Raw genomic sequence first — 22,020 nt, 5'->3', positions numbered from 1 at the left:
TGCCTCTATCAGGGCCAAGTTGATTGCCAGAATTATAAATACACAGCATTTTTTGATTATCCATAAAAAAAAACAAGTGTTAAAGAGGTACTCCGCCGGAAAACATCTAATCCCCTATCCAAATGATAGGGGATAATATGTCTGATCACAGGTGTCCTGCCATTGGGGACCCCGCAATCTCCATGGAGCTTCCGTGTTCGTGATGACACGCAACACCCCCTCCATTCACATCTATGGGAATGTGACTGCTAGTATGTAGCCAGCACGCCTCCTCCCACAGACATGAATGGAGGGGGCATGACCACCAGTCATCCGGTACAGAGTGGAGTTCGCGGCGTGCACCGGATGACTGGGATAAGATGTTTTTCGGCGGACTACTCCTTAAAGACCCCACTGATCAATAAAACCAGAAGCTAGGGGCGTATGTCTAAGCGCTTATTTCCCTGTTTTGCTTGTCGCAGCACAAGACAGGGTTCATAGACTTGTATAGAGTATGTCTCCTACAGCAGTGCATAAAAATGGTAAGAAAAGTGTTTAGTTGCATGCTTCTCCCACCTGGTTCTGGCAAAGTGTTCAACCATTGATACATTCACATTTGCACATTATGCACTTTGTTTTATTAGTTTGTTAGGCAAACAATGCATCTATTATTAGTACGACAAAAGCTTTAGAAAAAGTATTACCAGTATTAGGTTGATCACAGGGTGTCCCACTATAGGTACCTTCATTGATTGACTGTTAACTGCCAGAGCGCAACTCCAGTGAGGGCTCAGGAGGCAGGATATCTGTTTACATTTTCATACCACCACCTATTTTTTTTTAGTTAAATGAACACTTTTTATATAATGTACATAATAACATTATTTGTATATACATTCATATTTGAATATTTTTGGAAACATTATGTCTTGTCTCTGCAGGTATTGCTGTTTGTTTCTGTGCAGAGACAAAATACAGGAAGTGTGGGTGGACAAGTAGGGCTCTGCACACTGAGGACAAGCAGGGCGCTGTACACTGAGGACAAGCAGGGCTCTGTACACTGAGGACAAGCAGGGCTCTGTACACTGAGGACAAGCAAGGCTCTGTACACTGAGGACAAGCAGGGCTTTGTACACTGAGGACAAGCAGGGCTCTGTACACTGAGGACAAGCAGGGCTCTGTGCACTGAGGACAAGCAGGGCTCTGTACACTGTGGACAAGCAGGGCTCTATACACTGAGGACAAGCAGGGCTCTGTACACTGAGGACAAGCAGGGCTCTGTACACTGAAGACAAGCAGGGCTCTGTACACTGAGGACAAGCAGGGCTCTGTACACTGAGGACAAGCAGGGCTCTGTACACTGTGGACAAGCAGGGCTCTGTACACTGTGGACAAGCAGGGCTCTGTACACTGAGGACAAGCAGGGCTCTGTACACTGAGGACAAGCAGGGTTCTGTACACTGAGGACAAGCAGGGTTCTGTGCACTAAGGGTCTATGACACCCCTCAAATATTACAAATATTCATAAAATGTTAAATCTACATTATATAAAAAGCTAATACAAATTACATTGCCCATTTGAAAGACATGGACATATATTTTTTAGGAAACAAAGATATGTACAAATCTGCACAATCTTTATCCAACCCTAGATCTGCCATTGTGAAAGAGTTACATATTATATGGCCTAAAATTGCGCATAGATCCAATGTTTCAGCTTCAGAAAGGGTTTTCAGATATCAGATTTACATTAGTTGGTTCATTCAAAAAAGAATATGTTAAGTAACCTAATTGTGTTATACATTTTAGTCTACCTGGAGCTACAGTAAAGCATGTGCTATGAAATCACAGCCAAGTAAAGGTAATAAATGAAGATACAGCAATCAACACCTTGATCAAGTTATTATATTTAAAGATTCAGTCTGCCATAAAGCATTTAGTATATTTCACAGAAAAGTTAGTGTTAAAATGCATGTGCATTTTGTGGGGGGGCGAGGAGGCTGTATTGGGGCAATTTACTTTGTGCTGTGATTTGTAGTTTCTATTGGTACGAATTTAACCTAGATCAGATTGTTTTATTTTTTATTTTTTTCAATAATGTTTTTTTTTTCTAACTGTTGGTATTTATTTATTCTTTTCATTTACATGATTCACCAAGTGGTATACATGTTATATTTTAATAGTTTTGACAATTCCGCACTTGGAAATGCTGAATATTTATTTTTACTTTTTTCTTTTACATTTGATTTGGAAAATGGGGAAAGGGTGGTAATTAGAATTTTCATTATAGGAGGAGTTTATGTATATATTTAAAAACATTTTGATTTATATTTGTACCCTGTTTTAGTCTTTCACGCACTCCATCTATAGGACCCCTGTATTACACCTTTATACAACTGCCCCAGAATATTAGACTTCCTCTCTAATTGCTTCAATAAGATTTGTTAAATAACCATAGACCATGGCCCTTACACAACCTTACACAGATTAACTTCTGAAATAGTCATTTTTTTTTTCATTATTATTTTAGGTCCAGCTGTAAACCGAAGTTTAAAGCCACAAAAATGTATTTTTCAATTTAAAGGTAATGTAATGTAAAAAAAACTGTTGTCTATGTAAGATTTTATGAAGTTCACAACCAATTAAGTTTACACGGGTTGTCATGGGTACATCTCTGAATCATTCATATTGCCATTCACTTCATCATTGTCAACCACGCATAACACATTTACACAGGGCGACGTGTGGCCAAAAACAATCCTTTTAATGGCTGCACAAAAGTTTTCTTGTTCATTAGCTGATTGCAGGACATTCTAATCCCAGGAACGCTCATTGAGCCGATTATTGGTCCATGTAAGGGGGCCTTGGTTATTTCAGTATACTTTTAAGGTAAACTCCCCAGTTCAAGTCACCTGTCTAACCCAGGAAGAAGTACAGTGCCGCCTACAAAAAATCAAAATAGACAAATCACCAGGTCCAGATGGCATTAACCCCTGTGTTCTAAAGGAATTAAGTAATGTAATAGACAGACCCCTATTTTTAATATTCATGGACTCTATAGTGACAGGGACTGTTCCCCAGGACTGGGGCATGGCAAATGTGGTGCCAATATTTAAGAAGGGGTCAAAAGGTGACCCTGGGAATTATAGACCTGTTAGTTTAACCTCGGTTGTATGTAAATTGTTTGAGGGTTTCCTAAGAGATTCTTTTTTTGAATATCTTGATAAAAATAAATGTATGACCCCGTATCAGCATGGCTTTATGAGGGATCGGTTCTGTCAAACTAACCTGATCAGCTTTTATGAGGCGGTGAGCTCCAGACTGGACCAGGGGCAATCGCTGGATGTCGTATATCTGGATTTTTCCAAAGCATTTGAAATGGTTCCACAAAAAAGGTTGGTGCATAAAATGAGAAGGTTTGGGCAGGGGGAAAATGTGTGCATGTGGGTAAGTAACTGGCTCAATGATAGGAAATAGAGGTTGGTTATTAATGGTACTTATTCTGATTGGGTGACTGTTACTAGTGGGGTACCACAGGGGTCCGTCTTGTGTCCTGTCCTATTTAATATATTCATTAAAGGGTACCTCTCATAAAATAAACTTTTGATATATTTTAGATTAATGAATGTTGAATAACTTTCCAATAGCATGTTAATGAAAAATATGCTTCTTTCTACTGTATTTTTCCTGATCAGTCCTGGCAGCAAGCATTTCAAACTCATGCTGGAGTCCTAAACACTCAGAGCTGCCAGCCTGCTTTGTTCACAGCCAAACAGGCTGTGAACAAAGCAGGCTGACAGCTCTGAGTGTCCTCCTTTGTGAACAAAGCAGACTGGCAGCTCATAGTGTTTAGGACTTCAGCATGAGTCTGAAATGCTTGCTGCCAGGACTGGTAGGGAGACCCCTAGTGGTCATTTCTTCAATGTGGAAAATTAAATAGAAAGAAGGATATTTTTAAATAACATGCAATTGTAAAGTTATTCTGCATACATTAATCTATAATATATCAAAAGTTTTTTTGATGAGAGGTACCCTTTAATGACCTTGCAGAGGGGTTGAATAGTAAAGTAGCAATCTTTGCAGATGACACTAAACTCTGTAAAGCGATAAACACTATAGAGGACAGTGCACTGTTACAAATGGATCTGGATAGGTTGGAGGTTTGGGCTGGGAAGTGGCAGATGAGGTTCAACACTGATAAATGTAAGGTAATGCACATGGGGAAAAAAAATCCGGGCTGGGATTATGTATTAAATGGGAGAACACTTGGGATGACTGACATGGAAAAGGACTTAGGAGTCTTAGTTAACAGTAAATTTAGCTGTAGTGACCAGTGTCAGGCAGCTGCTGCCAAGGCTAATAAAATCATGGGGTACATCAATAGGGGCATAGATGCCCACGACAAGGAAATAATTCTACCGCTGTACAAATCACTAGTCAGACCACACATAGAATACTGTGGACAGTACTGGGCACCAGTGTACAAGAAAGATATAGTGGAGCTGGAGAGGGTTCAAAGACGGGCAACCAGAGTAATACGGGGAATGGGAGGACTAGGGAGAATTAGGGTTATTTAGTTTTGAAAAAAGAAGGCTTAGGGGAGACCTAATAACTATGTATAAATATATCAGGGGACAGTACAGAGATTTCTCCCATGATCTATTTATACCCAGGACTGTATCAATAACAAGGGGGCATCCTCTACGGAAAGAAGGTTTCTACACCAGCACATACGGGGGTTCTTTACTGTAAAAGCAGTGGGACTGTGGAATTCTCTCCCGGAGGAGGTGGTCATGGTGAACTCTGTAATAGAGTTCAAAAAGGGTCTGGATGCATTTTTGGAGAGTAATAATATTACTGGTCATGTATACTAGATTTATAGGGACAGAAGGTTGATCCGGGGATTTATTCTGACTCCCATATTTGGAGTCGGGAAGGAATTTTTACCTCTAGTATGAGGGTTTTTTGACTTCCTCTGGATCAACTCAACTCAATAGGGACTTATTAGGGTTATAGGTTGAACTTGATGGACTCTGGTCTTTTTTCAACCTTATGAACTATGTTACTATGTTACTATGTTATGTACATACATTTGTGGTGAACAAAAGATTGCCACTTTGTTCTCCACTAAGTCCGTTTGCACTGATGTACCTATCTTTTTACTGATCAGGAGTAAAAAGAGTGGTAAACTAGCATAGTGCAGGAAACTAGGTTAGGTGGTTCAGGGGGACCTCGTAGGAGGAGCTTTCTCACTAGTATGTCTGTGAATTGGCATGAGGGCCCAACTTTGTAGCGGTGGCATGAAGCAAGTAACAGGCAGTGCCAAACCTATGCCAAACTTATTTTGTGCACCCCAGAGAATCGTATCGCTGCAAATCTCTGATACAAAATTTTAAATCATGGCTGTTTAAGACAATGTAGGTTTGCTTACAATGTTCTGTCAAAGTCGGAGTATAGTCAAAAAAGGTTAAATTGTACTTATTATAAGAGCAAAGTTGATTTAAATTTGACCTGTGGCCTCTCGTGGCTTGTCTGCTTTAGTATATACCTGAATTCCACATTAAACATTTCTCCAGCATATGTTCCTATGGCTCTGTGTGATGACACTCCTCTATTGTTCTTACTAGAAATGCATGACTAATTAGCCAACTGGGTGTTGCCAGCAAAGGGGCATTTCCCTACATTGTGTGAGACTATTCAATCAACGCTGCCAGTGCTAGACAGCATAGGGGCACTCACCTGATGGCAACACCCAGTTGGTTATTTAGTCACACACTTCTAGCACAAAGAACAGAAGAATGGCCCAACACAGAGCTATAAGAAAACATGTCCGAGACTTGTTATTTTAGATGGAAAATATATGTACCATGCATCTTTTTATGCTGCTGTCTTGTGGTAAAATAGACACAAATAAAAGAAATAATTAAAAAGTTAGAAATCTAACAATTATTAAAATTATTAAAAGAGGATAAACTAAAATATTACATTGACATAAGTATTCAGACACTTTACTCTGTACTTAGTCGAAGGCCCCCTTGGCAAAGATTACAGCCTCCAGTCTTCTTGGGGATGAGACCACAAGGTTATCACACCTGGATTTGGGCTTTTTCTGCCATTCTCCTATGCAGATCCTAACAAGCGGTCAGGTTGGATGAACCCATTTTTAAGTCTCTCAGGAGATTTTCTACTCGGTTCAAGTCAGGCCTCTGACTAGGCCACTGAAGGACATTCACAGAAGTCTCCCTAAGCCGTTCCTAAAATGTCTTGGCTGTGTGCTTAGGTCAGTGTTTCCTAACCAGTATGCCTCGAGCTGCTACAAAACTAAAACCCCCAGCATGCCAGCAGACAACCAAAGGGTCATTGTCAAGTTGGAAAGTGAACCTTTAGTACGGAGCACTCTGTATCAAGTTTTTATTAAAAATATTTCTGTACTTTACTTCATTCAGCTTTCCTTTAACCCTGACCATAATCCTTTTAACACGTTTCACGTTTCATTTGTTAAAGGCATACTCTGGTGTAAAACAAATGTTTTAAAATCAACTAAAATTCAAACAGATTTGTAAACTACTTCTATTTAAAAATCTTAAACCTTCCAGTACTTATCAGCTGCTATATACTACAGAGAAAGTTGCATAGTCCTTCCAGTCTGACCACAGAGCTCTCTGCTACCACCTCTGTCCATGTCAGGAACTGTCCAAAGTAGAAGCAAGTAATAAATAAGAACTGGAAGGATTAAGATTTTTATATAGAAGTAATTTACAAATCTGTTTAACATTCTGGCACCAGTTGATTTGAAATAATTTGTTTTCCACTGGAGTACCCCCTTAATTCCCATTTAATAGTAAAATTGAACATAAATTATAAATTATCTTTTAAGAACATTTGCTGTTCTATTACATTGTTGATATTTCTGTTATTGTACTGTTCAGCTTTACTAATTATATCTGATAAACAAACCAATGGCTTTTCATGTATGTTTCTAGGAAATACATCAACTACCCACGAAATTCACAAAAGTCCTGGAAGTGAATTAAGTCGGCCTATTCTATCAAATAATATTGCCACCAAACTGAGTACAGAGGTAAGTAAGGGGAATTTTCTACTGGCATGGCCAACTTCTGTGGTCCCACATCTTAAAGGGGTTATCCAGGAAAAAACTTTTATATATATATATATATATATATATATATATATATATATATATATCTCAACTGGCTCCGGAAAGTTAAACAGATTTGTAAATTACTTCTATTAAAAAATCTTAATCCTTTAAGTACTTATGAGCTTCTGAAGTTAAGGTTGTTCTTTTCTGTCTAAGTGCTCTCTGATGACAAGTGTCTCGGGAACCGCACGGTTTAGAAGAGGTTTGCTATGGGGATTTGCTTCTAAACTGGGCGGTTCCTGAGACACGTGTCATTAGAAGTAATTTAAAAATCTGTTTAACTTTCTGGAGCCAGCTGATATATATATATATATAAAAAAAAAAAAAGTTTTTTTCCTGGAATACCCCTTTAAATCAAATGCCGACCTCATGCCATAGATTTTAGACATCGGTTAGCACATTGGCTAGCCGAAGGCATAAATAAATATAAAATAAGACATGTACACTACTGATCTGCTGTGCACGTCATCTCTTCTCTGCCTTGTTTTATAAGGGACAGTCTTTCTCTGTTTTTGCAGAAGAAAACTGAATCAACTGCACTTACCAAAATATGTTCACGAAGTCCATGTAATGATAACAGCTCAATGCAAAGTCACCAGGCGAGCACAACTGTAGGACTGGTAAATATACAAAATAAAGCAACATGTGAAATAACTCCTATTTGTATAAAAAAAAATGAAGATAGAAAAAAATTGTTGCACTCACCACGTTTTAAATGTTGTAAAGCAGGTTTTATTCATGCGTGCTGTACATAGAGGTATAGCTCCCATAACTCCTATTTGTATAGCAACTGTCCTACAAAGAAGGAGATAGATTTATAGTGTAACTTATTCACTAGTGCTCCTATGAAGTGGGTAGTGGGGAATATCTCAGAAAAAAGAATATATGTATTTTGGTTTTGTTGCCTGGTATAATTATGGGTCCCTGTTACCCATACATAATCAAATAAATAAATATAATATATAATAGAAAGTTATATAAAATACTGGCGTAACAAGTGTGTTTTAAAAATCAATATGTTTTATTCTTTGATAATTAATAAATACCTCTAATATTGCACAGACAGAGGCAAAAAAAAAGTATTTCCCACAGGATTGGTAAATGTTGCGAATGTTCCTGATAGACATAAAAATAAAAAATAAATTATTCATATAATAAAGTGTGATAAAAATGGGTTTCTATGAGTAGACCTAGAGTGCAATGTACCCACCTAATAGTGGTCACTTGATCTGTTTGTGGATGAAGACTTCTGCATGCAGACCATAAGTGTGTACATGTATAGGAAAATAAATAATGTTAATAGTCTTATTTAAAAGGAGCAGTATATACACAGTTGAAGAATACTGTCGCGTTCACAGTCTCTTACCCAGTATTATATAGTTCTTTCCAAGGTGCTAGTGACCATGTTATTTGAGCAGGAGGTGTATTTTGTTTTCCAAATTTAGATTTGATGTTCTTTCTGTGTATAAATATATGTCATAAGAGACATGCTGACTTATTTGGTATATACTCCCTCTGTATCTAGTTGTTTGTTTCGCTACTTGCGAATAGCAGAGTATGTTCTGGTCCTGATGTTTGGGATTCGGTTCTGTCCGGATCTGGTAAAGTTGTCCTGATGTTCACTACTAAATGGAACCGGACAGGAGACTGCCCCGGTTGGTGGCATCTCTACCATACCTGGTCCCGCTGGATTGCACGGTGGTCAGCTGGTCGCCGCAAGTGACTTTATTATATAAACATTTTTTTTTTTTTTTGGTCTAAAAGGAACATTTGCAACATACGGCAATACTCGGTGATCCTGTGGGAAATACTTTTTTTTTGCCTCTGTCTGCAAGGTATTTACTAATTAGCAAAGAATAAATCATTGATTTTAAAAACACACTTGTTGCACCAGTATTAATTTATCTATACTGGTGTTTTATATACTCTTTAAAATGTTGGTGTATCCTGGACTCATATTTAAGGGGTTTTCAGATGATGAAACCTATTTTCAACTGTTTACATTTATTTGTAAACACAATTATTTTACTATCTTTCTGAGGTTGCTTTCTTTTGCAAACTATCTGCTTTGTTGTCTTCATGAGCCTAAATCCCTGCCTATTGTACATCCTGTAACAGACTTCCTGTTTATGTTGTACACTTTGGTTGGGAATTCAGCCAAATCTATCACCCTCCCACTACATATGTTTGACTATAACCCCAGCCACATCTGAATTCCTGGCTACAGTGTACAGAAGGAACAGAAAGTTCATTTTAAGACATACACTAGACAGGAAGTTGGGCTAATAAAGACAACAGAGCAGACCATGTAAGACAAGAGAAATATAAAAACTTTATTTATGAATATATGTTTATTTATCAACCCATGGAGGTCTGGATATGGAGTCACACTCAAAATCTAAATGGAAAACCACACTACAGGCCGATCCAACTTTGATGTAATGTCCTTAAAACAAGTCAAAATGAGACTCAGTAGTGTTTGTGGCCTCCATGTTCCCGTATAACCTCCCTACAACGCCTAGGCATGCTCCTGATGAGGTGGCGGATGGTCTCCTGAGATATGTCCTCCCAGACCTGGACTAAAGCAGCCGCCAACTCCTGGACAATCTGTGGTGCAATGTGGCGTTGGTGGATGTAGCGAGACATGATGTCCCAGATGTGCTCAAATGGATTCAGGAACGGACGGGCCAGTCCATAGCATCAATGCCTTCCTCTTTCAGGAACTGCTGACACACTCCAGCCACATGAGGTCTAGCATTGTCTTGCATTAGGAGGAACCCAGGACCAACAGCACCAGTATATGGTCTCACAAGGGGTCTGAGGATCTCATCTCATTAACTTATGGCAGTCAGGCTACCTCTGGCAAGCACATGGGGGGCTGTGCGGCCCCCAAAGAAATGCCACCCACACCATTACTGACCCACCGCCAAACTGGTCATGCTGGAGGATGTTACAGGCAGCATAATGTTCTCCAGACTCTGTCACGTCTGTCACACGGGGTCAGTGTGAACCTGCTTTTATCTGTGAAGAGCACAGGGCACCAGTGGCAAATTTGCCAATCTTGGTGTTCTCTGGCAAATGCCAAGCATCCTGCATGGTGTTGGGCTGTAAGCACAACCCCCACCTGTGGATGTTGAGCCCTCAAACCACCCTCATGGAGTCTGTTTCTGACTGTTTGAGTGGACACATGCACATTTGTGGCCTGCTGGAGGTCATTTTGCATGGCTCTGGCAGTGCTCCTCCTGCTCCTCCTTGCACAAAGGTGGAGGTAGAGGTCCTGTTGCTGGGTTTTGCCCTTCTACGGCCTCCTCCACATCTCCTGATGTACTGGACTGTCTCCTGGTAGAGCCTCCATGCTCTGACAGACACAGCAAACCTTCTTGCCCCAGCTTGCATTGATGTGCCATCCTGGATGAGCTGCACTACCTGAGCCACCTGTGTGGGTTGTAGACTCTGTCTCATGCTACCTCTAGAGTGAAAGCACTGCCAGCATTCAAAATTGACCAAAACATCAGCCAGGAAGCATAGGAACTGAGAAGTGGTCTGTGGTCACCACCTGCAGAACCACTCATTTATTGGGGGTGTCTTGCTAATTGCCTATAATTTCCACATGTTGCCTGTTCTATTTGCACAACAGCATGTGAAATTGATTGTCAATCAGTGTTGCTTCCTGAGTGGACAGTGTGATTTCACAGAAGTGTGATTGTGTTGTTTAAGTGTTCCCTTTATTTTTTTGATCAGTGTATTAGGCCCAAAGGGTAGTTTCAAACAAGGTAAAAAGCCGGGAAAAAAATGTCATGGGTCACAAAAAGCATATACTTATACACAGTGGCACAGATTTAGCAGTCTGTCTGAGATAAAACTCACACATTTGTATCACAGACAGATAGCAACCAATCACATCTCATTTTAATAAACCAAAGCTAAGCAGTGATTGGTCAATATCAGGCTTGGACAGACTGATACATTTCGACCATTGTGTTAATACTACCTCATGCAAAAAAAGGTGACATTTTTGTGGCATTTTCAGGGGGGAAAAAAGTACTGCAAATAAAATGTCTATGGGAGCGTTTCCAAACAGTTTTTGGTGCAATTTTTGGAGCCCAAGCCAAAAGTGGATTCAAAAGGAGTGAGAAACATAAAAAGAAAAGACTTATCCTCCTCCTAAAAACATTGGCTCAGATTTACTAAAACCGTCTACTTCTTAGACACATTGGGAAAGATTTGTCAAAACTTGTGTGCAGGAAAAGTGGATCAACCATAGCAACCAACCAGATTGTGTCATAAATTTTTCAGAGGCCTTTTTAAAAATGAAAGAAGCGATCTGATTTGTTTTCATGGGCAGCTAGCTAACTTTTCCTGATAAATTTCCCCCTATAACCTTAGACTAGACAGTCTAAGAATGTGCCACATCTATTACAGTGGCTCAGGCTGTTTGATGCATCTGTTGTGGTCTTTCACTGTCCAATCAATGTTCACACCAACTATTAGTTGTCACACAGTGTCGCATCTTAAAAGGAACTGCTTTTTTTGGGGGGAAAGGGTGTTGCATTAGATGTGCCATGGGGACCCCCGTGATCTTCCACACCGCACCCCGTTAGAATCAGCCCCCGGAGCGTGTCACGCCCCCTCCATAGGCTTGCATTGAGGGGGCGGAGTGTGAGGTCACATGGGGACGAAGCCGTGACGTCACTATGCTCCGTCCCCGTGATTGTCAGTAATCAGACCCGGAGCAAGCACGCTCCGGGGCTGATTTTAACTGGGTGCGGCGTGGAAGATCACGGGGGTCCCCAGCAGCGGGACCCCCGGGATCAGGCATATTGTCCCCTATCCTTTGGATAGGGGATAAGATGTCTTAGCGCCGGAGTACCCCTTTAAACTAGGTAGTCTTCAAATGCCCCAGATATATTAGCCTGATACACTGTGATAATTCAGGCGCATTTGAACATTTGTCTGTCTAAGTTTGTCTAAAAATTACACAATTTTAGTATATCTAGGCCAATATGTAACACTAATATTAAAGGAATAAGATAACCTCTTTAACCCCTTAACGACAATGGACGTAAATGGACGTCATGGTGACGTGGTACTTAGCACACCATTACTTACATTTACGCGCCGACATGATCGCGAGCACCGGAGCGGTGCTCACGTCATGCCCAGCAGGTCCCGGCTGATATCAGCTGCCAGGGACCCGCCGGTAATGGCGGACATCCGCGATTGCGCGGATGTCCGCCATTAACCCCTCCGATGCCGTGATCAATTCAGATCACGGCATCTGCGGCATTGCGGTAGTTTGAATGGACGATCGGATCGCCCGCAGCGCTGCCGCAGGGATCCGATCATCCTGCATGGCGGCCGGAGGTCCCCTCACCTTGCTCCGGCCGTCTCCCGGGGTCTTCTGCTCTGGTCTGAGATCGAGCAGACCAGAGCAGAAGATCACCAATAATACTTAGCAGTGCTGTGTCCTATATAAAAGCTCTGCACAGTATTAGCAATCAACTGATTGCAATGAATAGTCGCCGAGTGCGTAAAAGTATGAACTATTAAAATATATTGTTAATTATCCCGTACGGTGAACAGCGTAAACGTAAAAAAAAAAAAGTCCCAAATTGCTGCTTTTTTGTCACATTTTATTCAAAAATATGATATAAAATGAATGAATAAAAAGTAAAACCTAAGCAAAAGTGATACTGATAAAAACTACAGATCATGGCGCAAAAAATTAGCCCTCATATCGCCCCATATACGGAAAAATGAGAAAGTTATAAGTGGTCAAAATAGGGCAATTTCAAACATACTAATTTTGTTTAAATGGTTTGAGATTTTTTTTAAGCGGTACAATTATAGAAAAGCATATAACATGGGTATCATTTTAATCGTATTGACCCACAGAATAAAGAAAGCATGTCAGTTTTAGCGGAAAGTGTACAGCATGAAAACAAAACCTTACAAAATGTGCTAAATTGTGGTTTTCTTTTCAATTTTCCCACATAAATAATATTTGTTTGGTTGCGCCGTTCATTTTATGGTAAAATAAGTGATGTCATTACAAAGTACAATTGGTGACACAAAAAAACAAGCCCTCATATGGGTCTGTGGATGGAAGTATGAGTTATGATTATGATAACCCAGCACCACTGTCAGCGCAGAATGACTTGTCCCCTAATTCAGTAAGTATTCTAGAAAGAAATTCTACATTGGGACAGATTAAAAATACATTTGGGACTATTAAAAATATAACACAATTTGGACCAGTAACCGAGTACCACCTTCATTATGCAAATAAGTGCCCCTAGGAATGCTTGTTAATAAGTATTGCTTGTGTTAGAGTGACTGCATTGTGTAAATATTTAAATTATTTAATTATTACCCTTCAAGTGTGGCCATTTAATTTAATTTAAAAGCAAATTGGACATAATGTCACACAACTCCAAAAATGGGCTGGACAAAATTATTGCCGCCATTAAAGGGGTTGTGCGCTGCCCTAATTTTGGGAGCTCCGCTCACAGCGTCCGGAAGTTCATTACTCCTAACGCTGTGTGCGGGCTTTCGTGTTCGCGGCCGCCGGGCGTGACGTCACGCCCTGCCCCTCACCCGCCCCCTCGTGATGTCTCACCCGCCCCCTCGTGACATCACTCCCGCCCCCTCTACCAAAGTCCCATAGACTTTCGTTAAGGGGGCGGGTGAGACGTCACGAGGGGGCGGGCGAGACGTCACGAGGGACGTGACATCATGCCCGGCGGCTGCGAACACGGAAGCCCGCACACAGCGTTCGGAGTAATGAACTTCCGGACGCTGTGAGCAGAGCTCCGAAAGTCAGGGAAGCGCACAACCCCTTTAACTTAATATTTGGTTGCACACCCTTTGGAAAAAATTACTGAAATCAGTCACTTCCTATAACCATCAATAGTGATGTCGCGAACATAAAATTTTCGGTTCGCGAACGTTCGCAAAAGTTCGCGAACCAGCGAACCGCCATTGACTTCAATGGGCAGGCGAATTTTAAAACCCACGGGGACTCTTTCTGGCCACAATAGTGATTTAAAAGTTGTTTCAAGGGGACTAACACCTGGACTGTGGCGTGCCGGAGTGGGATCCATGGCAAAACTGCCATGGAAAATTACATAGTTGATGCAGAGTCTGGTTTTAAACCATAAAGGGCATAAATCACCTATTATTCCTAAATGGTTTGGAATAACGTGCTTTAGCCCCCTTTAGGCAGCACATAGAGCCCCCCTTTAGACAGCACATAGTTAGATCCCCCCTTTAGGCATCACATAGATTCCCCCATGTTAGGCAGCACATAGTTAGAGCTAACCTTTAGACAGCACATAAGATTCCCCCATATTAGGCAGCACATAGTTAGAGCCCCCCTTGAGGCAGCACATAGTGGGATTTAAACACAAGGCCCCAGCGCTGCAAGGCAGCAGTGCTAACCTCTGAGCCACCATGCTACCCTTAGCATACATCTAATATCCACGGTTGCAAAAATGGACAGAGATGTCAGCAGAGAGTACCTGAAAAATTAGGCATGTACACATGCCTGAAAAATTTGGTATTGTTGCAGCCGCTTCTGTAGCAGCGGCCATAAAAATTGCAGCACCATAACAATTGCAGCAGCAGAGGCCAGAAAAATTAGGCATGTATACATGGATGAAAAATTGGGTATTGTCGCAGCCGCATCTGTACCAGCAGCCAGAAAAATTGCAGCACCATAACAAGTGCAGCAGCAGAGGCCAGAAAAATTAGGCATGTACACCTGGCAGGAAAATTTGGTATTGTTGCAGCTGTAGCAGCGGCCATAAAAATTGCAGCACCATAACAAGTGCAGCAGCAGAGGCCTGAAAATTTCTGTTTGTTTTGCCAGGCAGAAAGTGCCCTAAAACATTGCAGCTTGAACCCTAGTTGGTGGCAGATAAGTCACGCAAGTCATCCGGCATTCAGAGTTCAAATACAGCAGCGTGTCGACCATTTTTAGGCCAAGGCAGGTCATCTGATCAGGCCTTGTTCAGTCAAACATATCGTCCAGTGTCAGTCCCTTCGGGAGCCATCCCTCATTCATCTTAAGAAAGATGAGGTAATCCAGACTTTTTTGACCAAGGCAACTCCTCTTCTCAGTGACAATAACTCCTGCTGCACTGAAGGTCCTTTCTGACAGGACACTTGAAGCGGGACAGGCCAGAAGTTCGAGCGCAAATTGGAATAGCTCAGGCCACAGGTCAAGCCCGCACACTCAGTTGTCCAGGGGTTCATCGCTCCTCAGAGTGTCGAAATCTGCGGTTAAGGCCAGGTAGTCTGCTACAGCATACTTCTTAATTTATTTTGGACCTGCTGAATCCTTTCCGCCTTGCTGTAATGCGGTAACATGTCAGGCACTTTATGTTTATACCGGGGTCTAGTAGCGTGGACACCCAGTACAGGTCGTTCTCCTTCATCCTATTTATACGAGGGTCCTTCAACAGGCACGACAGCATGAAAGACCCCATTTGCACAAGGACAGATGCTGAGCTACACATGTCCCGTTCCTCGTCCTCAGTGATGTCAGGGAAGGTATAATCTTCCCCCCAGCCACGTACAACACCACGGGAACCAGATAGGTGACAAGGAGCACCCTGGGATGCCTGCTGCGGTTGGTCTTCCTCCTCCTCTTCAAAGCCACATTCCTCCTCTGACTCCTCTTCCTCACAATCCTCTTCCAGCGTTGCCGCAGGTCCAGCAAGCGATGCTGATAAGGCTGTTTCTGGTGGTGATGGTGTCCACAACTCTTCCTCTTCACGCTCATCTACTGCCTGATCCAGCACTCTTCGCAGGGCACGCTCCAGGAAGAAAACAAACGGTATGATGTCTCTGATGGTGCCTTCGGTGCGTCTGACCAGGTTTGTCACCTCCTCAAAAGGACGCATGAGCCTACAGGCATTGCGCATGAACCTCCAGTAACGTGGTAAAAAAATTCCCAGCTCCGCAGATGATGTCCTAGCACCCCGGTCATACAAATATTCGTTGACTGCTTTTTCTCGTTGGAGCAGGCGGTCGAACATTAGGAGTGTTGAATTCCAATGTCTCGGGCTGTCGCAAATCAAGCGCCTCACTGGCATATTGTTTCGCCGCTGGATATCTGACAAATGCGCCATGGCCATGTAGGAACGACTGAAATGGCCACACACATTCCTGGACTGCTTCAGAACATCCTGTAATCCTGGGTACTTGAGCACAAAGCGTTGTACAATCAGATTACACACATGTGCCATGCATGGCTTGCACGGCACATGTGTCAACTTGCCCAACCTCAATGCCGCCAACAAATTTGTTCCGTTGTCACAAACCACCTTGCCGATCTCCAGTTGGTGCGGAGTAAGCCACTGGTCCACCTGTGCGTTCAGGGCCGACAGGAGCGCTGGTGCGGTGTGACTCTCCGCTTTGAGGCAAGTCAACCCCAAGATGGCGTGACACTGCCGTATCCAGGATGTGGAATAGCACCTGTGGAGCTGGGAAAGTGCCGGTGATGTGGAGCAAGACACAGCAGTGGAAGAGGACTCGGCCGAGGATGTTATGGAAGAGGATGGAGCAGGAGGAGTAGAGGAGGTGGCAGCAGACCTGCCTGCAAGTCGTGGCGGTGTCACCAACTCCTCTGCAGAGCCACGCATTCCATGCTTGGCAGCCATCACCAGGTTTACCCAATCAGCAGTGTAGGTGATATACCTGCCCTGACCATGCTTTGCAGACCAGTGGTCAGATGGACCCTTGCCCCTACACTGTGTGCCAGACATGCCATAATTTCCTTTTGCACAATGGAGTAAAGGTTGGGGATTGCCTTTTGTGCAAAAAAATTTCGTCCGGGTACCTTCCACTGCGGTGTCCCAATGGCTACAAATTTTTTAAAGGCCTCAGACTCCACCAGCTTGTATGGTAAAAGCTGGCGGGCTAGCAGTTCCGACAAGCCAGCTGTCAGACGCCGAGCTAGGGGGTGATTTTGAGACATTGTCTTCTTGCGCTCAAACATCTCCTTCACAGACACCTGACTGTGGGCAGATGAGCAGGAACTGCTCAAGGCGAGAGACGGAGAGGCGGATGGTTGAGAGGGGGCAAGGAGGGCAGCAGTTGTTGACCTGGCTGAAGATGCTGGACCAGGAGGAGGATGGCGGCTTTGACTTTGTGTGCTGCTTGTACTGACGTGTTGATCCCATAGGCGTTTGTGATGTGACATCATGTGCCTTCGCAAAGCAGTTGTGCCTAGGTGGGTGTTGGACTTCCCATGACTCAGTTTCTTCAGGCACAGGTTGCAAATGGCTTCGCTGTTGTCAGAGGCAGACACACAAAAAAAATGCCACACTGCTGAGCTCTGCGATGACGGCATCCTGGTGGTGGCAACAGCATGCGTTGATTGGCGTCCCGTCTGGCTGACCCCGGGTGCCGATGCAAGCTGTCTGACTGTGCCACTAGCTCCTTGCAACGACCTCCCCCTGCTTCCAACTCGTCTCCTCTCTGAACTTTCCCCCTCTTCTTCTCTTCTAGCGGGCACCCACGTGGCATCCACGGACACATCATCATCATCAACACCTTCACCGCTATCTGACACCTCAAGAAAGGAAGCAGCAGCGGGTACAACATCATCATCACACCGTATGTCCATGTGTGTAATGCTGCCTGACTGAGACATATCCCTGTTAACTACATCCTCTGGCAATAATGGTTGTGCATTACTCATGTCTTCAAACTGATGTGTAAATAACTCCTCTGACGGATCAAGTAAAGCTGCTGTGGTGCTAGTGTTGGTGGTGGCGGCAGGCGGGCAAGTGGTAGCATGAGAGGTGCCCGAAGCTAAGCTAGAGGAGGAGAAGGACGGTGCGTCAATGTTCCGAGCGGAAGCTTTAGTAGTAGATTGGGTGTCTTGTGATAGCCAGTCAACTAAGTCCTCAGAACTTTGGGGGTTCAGGGTACGTGGCCTCTGAACACTGGCCATTCTAGGGCCAAAGGGAATCCCAGCACCACGACGGCCCCTGCGGGGTGGCCTTCCTCTGCCTGTCATTTTTTTAGTTAAATTTACACAAGTGTCACACCTAATGTGATTTGCACTAAGGTGACACAATTTGCCCTGCAGGCAGGAAAAATGGCAACTGTAATGTGAACTAACAGTGATGGCTGATTTTATTTAACAGCCAAAGTTTTTTTTTTTTTTTTAATTTGCGCAACTGTCACACCTAATGTGATTTGCACTAGGGTAACACAATTTGCACTGCAGGCAGGACAAATGGCAACTGTGAATAGTGTTGCTCGCGAATATTCGCAATTCGAATATTATTCGCGAATATCGCATATTCGCGAATTCGCGAATTTCGCGAATATAGCGCTATATATTCGTAATTACGAATATTCGTTTTTTTTTTTTTTTTTTTTCTTCACAGTACACATCACAGTGATCATCCCTCTCTGTTTCCAGCTTGTGTGGTGTAAAGAAGGCTGTAATACTACTGTGTGAGACTGGCGTGCGAAAAATCGCACATGCGAAAATTAGCATATGCTAATATTCGCATATGCGAATTTTCGCGTATGCTAATTTTGTATATACGAATTTTCGCATATGTTAATTTTCGCATACGCGAATTTTCGCGTATACGAAAATAAAACGAGGATATAACGAATATGCGAATATTCGCGAATATATGACGAATATTCGTCCATATATTCGCGAATATTCGCGAATTAGAATATGGCCTATGCCGCTCAACACTAACTGTGAAGTGAACTAACAGTGACGGCTGATTTTATTTAACAGCCAAAAAAGGTATTTTTAATTTGCACAACTGTCATACCTAATGTGATTTGCACTAGGGTGACACAATTTGCCCTGCAGGCAGGAAAAATGGCAACTGTGACGTGAACTAACAGTGACAGATGATTTTATTTAACAGCCAAAAAAGGTATATTTTTTTTACGTTTGCGCTACTGTCACACCTAATGTGATTTGCACTAGGGTGACACAATTTGCCCTGCAGGCAGGAAAAATGGCAACTGTGACGTGAACTAAGAGTGACGGCTGATTTTATTTAACAGCCAAAAAAGGTATTTTTTTATTTATTTGCGCAACTGTCACACCTAATGTGATTTGCACTAGTGTGACAATGAGCAAAAAAACTTGCCAGCGGAGTTCCCCTTTTATGCAGTGGTCCCCAACCAGGGTGCCTCCAGCTGTTGCAAAACACACGGACTGATATATTTCAGCCATTTGAATACTGTAGTAGTTAGTTGCTTGAAGGAACTTAAGTTTGATTCGGGAGTACCCCTTTTAACCAGCAGTTCCCTCCCAACCAGGGTGCCTCCAGCTGTTGCAAGATTAACGGACTGATATCTTTCAGCCCTTTGAATACTGTAGTAGATAGTTGCTTGAAGGAACTTAAGTTTGATTCTGGAGTACCCCTTTTAGCCAGCGGTTCCCTCCCAACCAGGACTGATCAGGGCTTTTTTGGTTGCTGTCCTTAAAGCAGATGTTACATTAGTGCTTTAGGAGTAAACTGGACCCTGAATACACCACCTAGCAGCAACCTAGCTATCGCTTTCCCTAAACAGCAGGAGCAGCTTCTCTAACCCTCCACTTCCTAAGCCTGCAGCATGCTGAATGAGGCCAAAATGGCGTCCGTGCAAGAGGTAGGAGGGTCTGGAAGGGAGGGACTGATGCTGATTGCCTGTAATGTGTCTGCTGACTCTGACTCACAGGGTCAAAGTTTACTGCAATGTTAAAGTATAGGGGGTGGATGGAACTTCACATATGTTCGTCCGGCGATGCGAACGCGAACATGCGAAATTCGCAGGGAACTGTTCGCCGGCGAACAATTGGCGATATCTCTAACCATCAATAGGCTTCTTACACCTCTCAGCCGGAATGTTGGATCACTCTTCCTTTGCAAACTGCTCCTGGTCTCTCTTATTGGAAGGGCGCCTTTTCCTAACAGCAATTTTAAGATCTCTCCACAGGTTTTCAATGGGATTTAGATCTGGACTCATTTCTGGCCACTTCAGAACTCTCCAGCACTTTGTTGCCATCTATTTCTGGGTGCTTTTTCACATATGTTTGGGGTCATTGTCCTGCTAGAAGAACAAGATCTAGAACACAAACCCAGCTTTCTGACACTGGGCTGAACAGTGCGACCCAAAATCTTTTGGTAATCCTCAGATTTCATGGTGCCTTGCACACATTCAAGGCACCCAGTGCCAGAGGCAGCAAAAGAACCCCAAAACATCATTGAACCTCCACCATATTTCACTGTAGGTACTGTGTTCTTTTCTTTGTAGGCCTCATTCAATTTTTTGGTAAGATGTCTTGGTCTCATCTGTCCACAAGACATTTTCCCTGAAGGATTGTGGATTACTCAAGTTCATTTTGGCAAAATGTAGTCATGCTTTTTTTTAGGTCTCTGTGTCAGCAGTGGGGTCATCCTGGGTCTCCTTCCATAGCGTTTCACTTAAGTTAAATGTCGATGGATAGTTTGCACTGACACTGATGCTCCCAGAGCAGGACAGCTTGAATATCTTTGGAACTTGTTTGGGGCTGCTTATCCACCATTCGAACTATCCTGCATTGACACCTTTCAGCAATGTTTCTCTTCCGTCCACACCCAGGGAGATTAGCTACAGTGCCATGGGTTGCAAACTTCTTGATAATGTTGTGCACTGTGGACAAAGGCAAATCTAGATCTCCTGAGATGGAATTTTAACCTTGAGATTGTTGATTTTTTTCAACAATTTTGGTTCTCAAGTCCTCTTTCTGTTGTCCATGTTTAGTGTGGCACACACAGACACACTATGCAAAGATTAAATTAACTTTTCTCCTTTCTATCTGCTTTCAGTTGTGAATTTTGTATTTCCCAGACCTTTTACTTGCCCCAGGTGAGTTTGAAGGAGCATCACATGCTTGAAACAATATTATTTATCCACAATTTTGAAAGGGTGACAATAATTTTGTCCAGACCATTTTTGGAGTTTGGTGTTACATTATGTCCAATTTGCTTTTTTTTCCAACCTTTTTTTCATTTATTTCCAATACACAAAAAAGGAATTCACATTTCTATAGCAAAACATGTGTTACTGCAATCCCTTTCTGTGAGAAATACTTAATTTTCTTGAAAAAATTCAAGGGTGCCAACATTTGTAGCCATGACTGTATATATCGTATGAACATGAACAAGTTCACATCATACAACATGTGATTGGAATGATGCAATGTGGTTCTGGATTTTTACACACTCACAAAGTTTTTCTTTGTAGAAAATAGAAGCAGAATGTACTGCAGAGAAACCTGTGGTTCACAGAAGCATAAAGCCTATACTACAAAGGCCTCATTCAGTGATCATTCCCAAAGTTTCAACTCCTGAACAGGCAAGTTTTATTAGACAGGAACTTCCCTCCCTCCTGCCTCCCTCTCATGTCTAGTAAGTTACAGTATTACTTTAATTGGAAGTTATATTTTGATGGCAACAAAAAATCATAATTGTAATACTAATAAATAATAATAAATATAATAATAATCTGTAGATAACACTATAATCGTAATATATAACATATTGAAAAGTTTATGTAAGTTTTATTAGGAAAGCATTTTACTCCTATATTGCAGGAGTATATAGCTATAGGAGTTATAGCATCTTTCATTCAGCAAAAGCAAAAAGAGGCCCAATGAATTTGCCATTTAATAGTAACGCCTCTCTAGTATTTAACCCCATCCTGTCAGCAGATTAAAACCATGTAGCCCATCTAGTCTGCCCAATATTCTGAATTCTATCAATAGTCCCTGGCCCTATCTTATATGAAGGATAGCCTTACACCTATCCCACGCATGCTTAAACTCCTTCACTGTATTTGCAGCTACCACTTCTGCAGGAAGG

General features: G+C 42.4%; 1 protein-coding gene across 1 annotated transcript in view; it reads left to right on the top strand.

Moving 5' to 3' along the window:
- Nucleotides 1-21,815, top strand: part of LOC130297047 (uncharacterized) — a 39,580-nt gene extending 17,765 nt beyond the window's left edge. The window contains exons 5-10 of the mRNA XM_056549589.1: nt 1,789-1,840; nt 2,510-2,563; nt 6,963-7,060; nt 7,660-7,761; nt 21,404-21,514; nt 21,753-21,815. Coding sequence (XP_056405564.1) covers nt 1,789-1,840; nt 2,510-2,563; nt 6,963-7,060; nt 7,660-7,761; nt 21,404-21,514; nt 21,753-21,815 — 480 coding nt within the window. The remainder of the gene's footprint in view (nt 1-1,788; nt 1,841-2,509; nt 2,564-6,962; nt 7,061-7,659; nt 7,762-21,403; nt 21,515-21,752) is intronic.
- The last annotated feature ends 205 nt before the right edge of the window (nt 21,816-22,020 follow it).

The sequence above is a fragment of the Hyla sarda genome, chromosome 1 (genome assembly GCF_029499605.1).
Source record: "Hyla sarda isolate aHylSar1 chromosome 1, aHylSar1.hap1, whole genome shotgun sequence".
Taxonomy (NCBI): domain Eukaryota; kingdom Metazoa; phylum Chordata; class Amphibia; order Anura; family Hylidae; genus Hyla; species Hyla sarda.
Note: the sequence above shows the minus strand (reverse complement) of the source record. Positions and strands in the feature narration are given on the sequence as shown.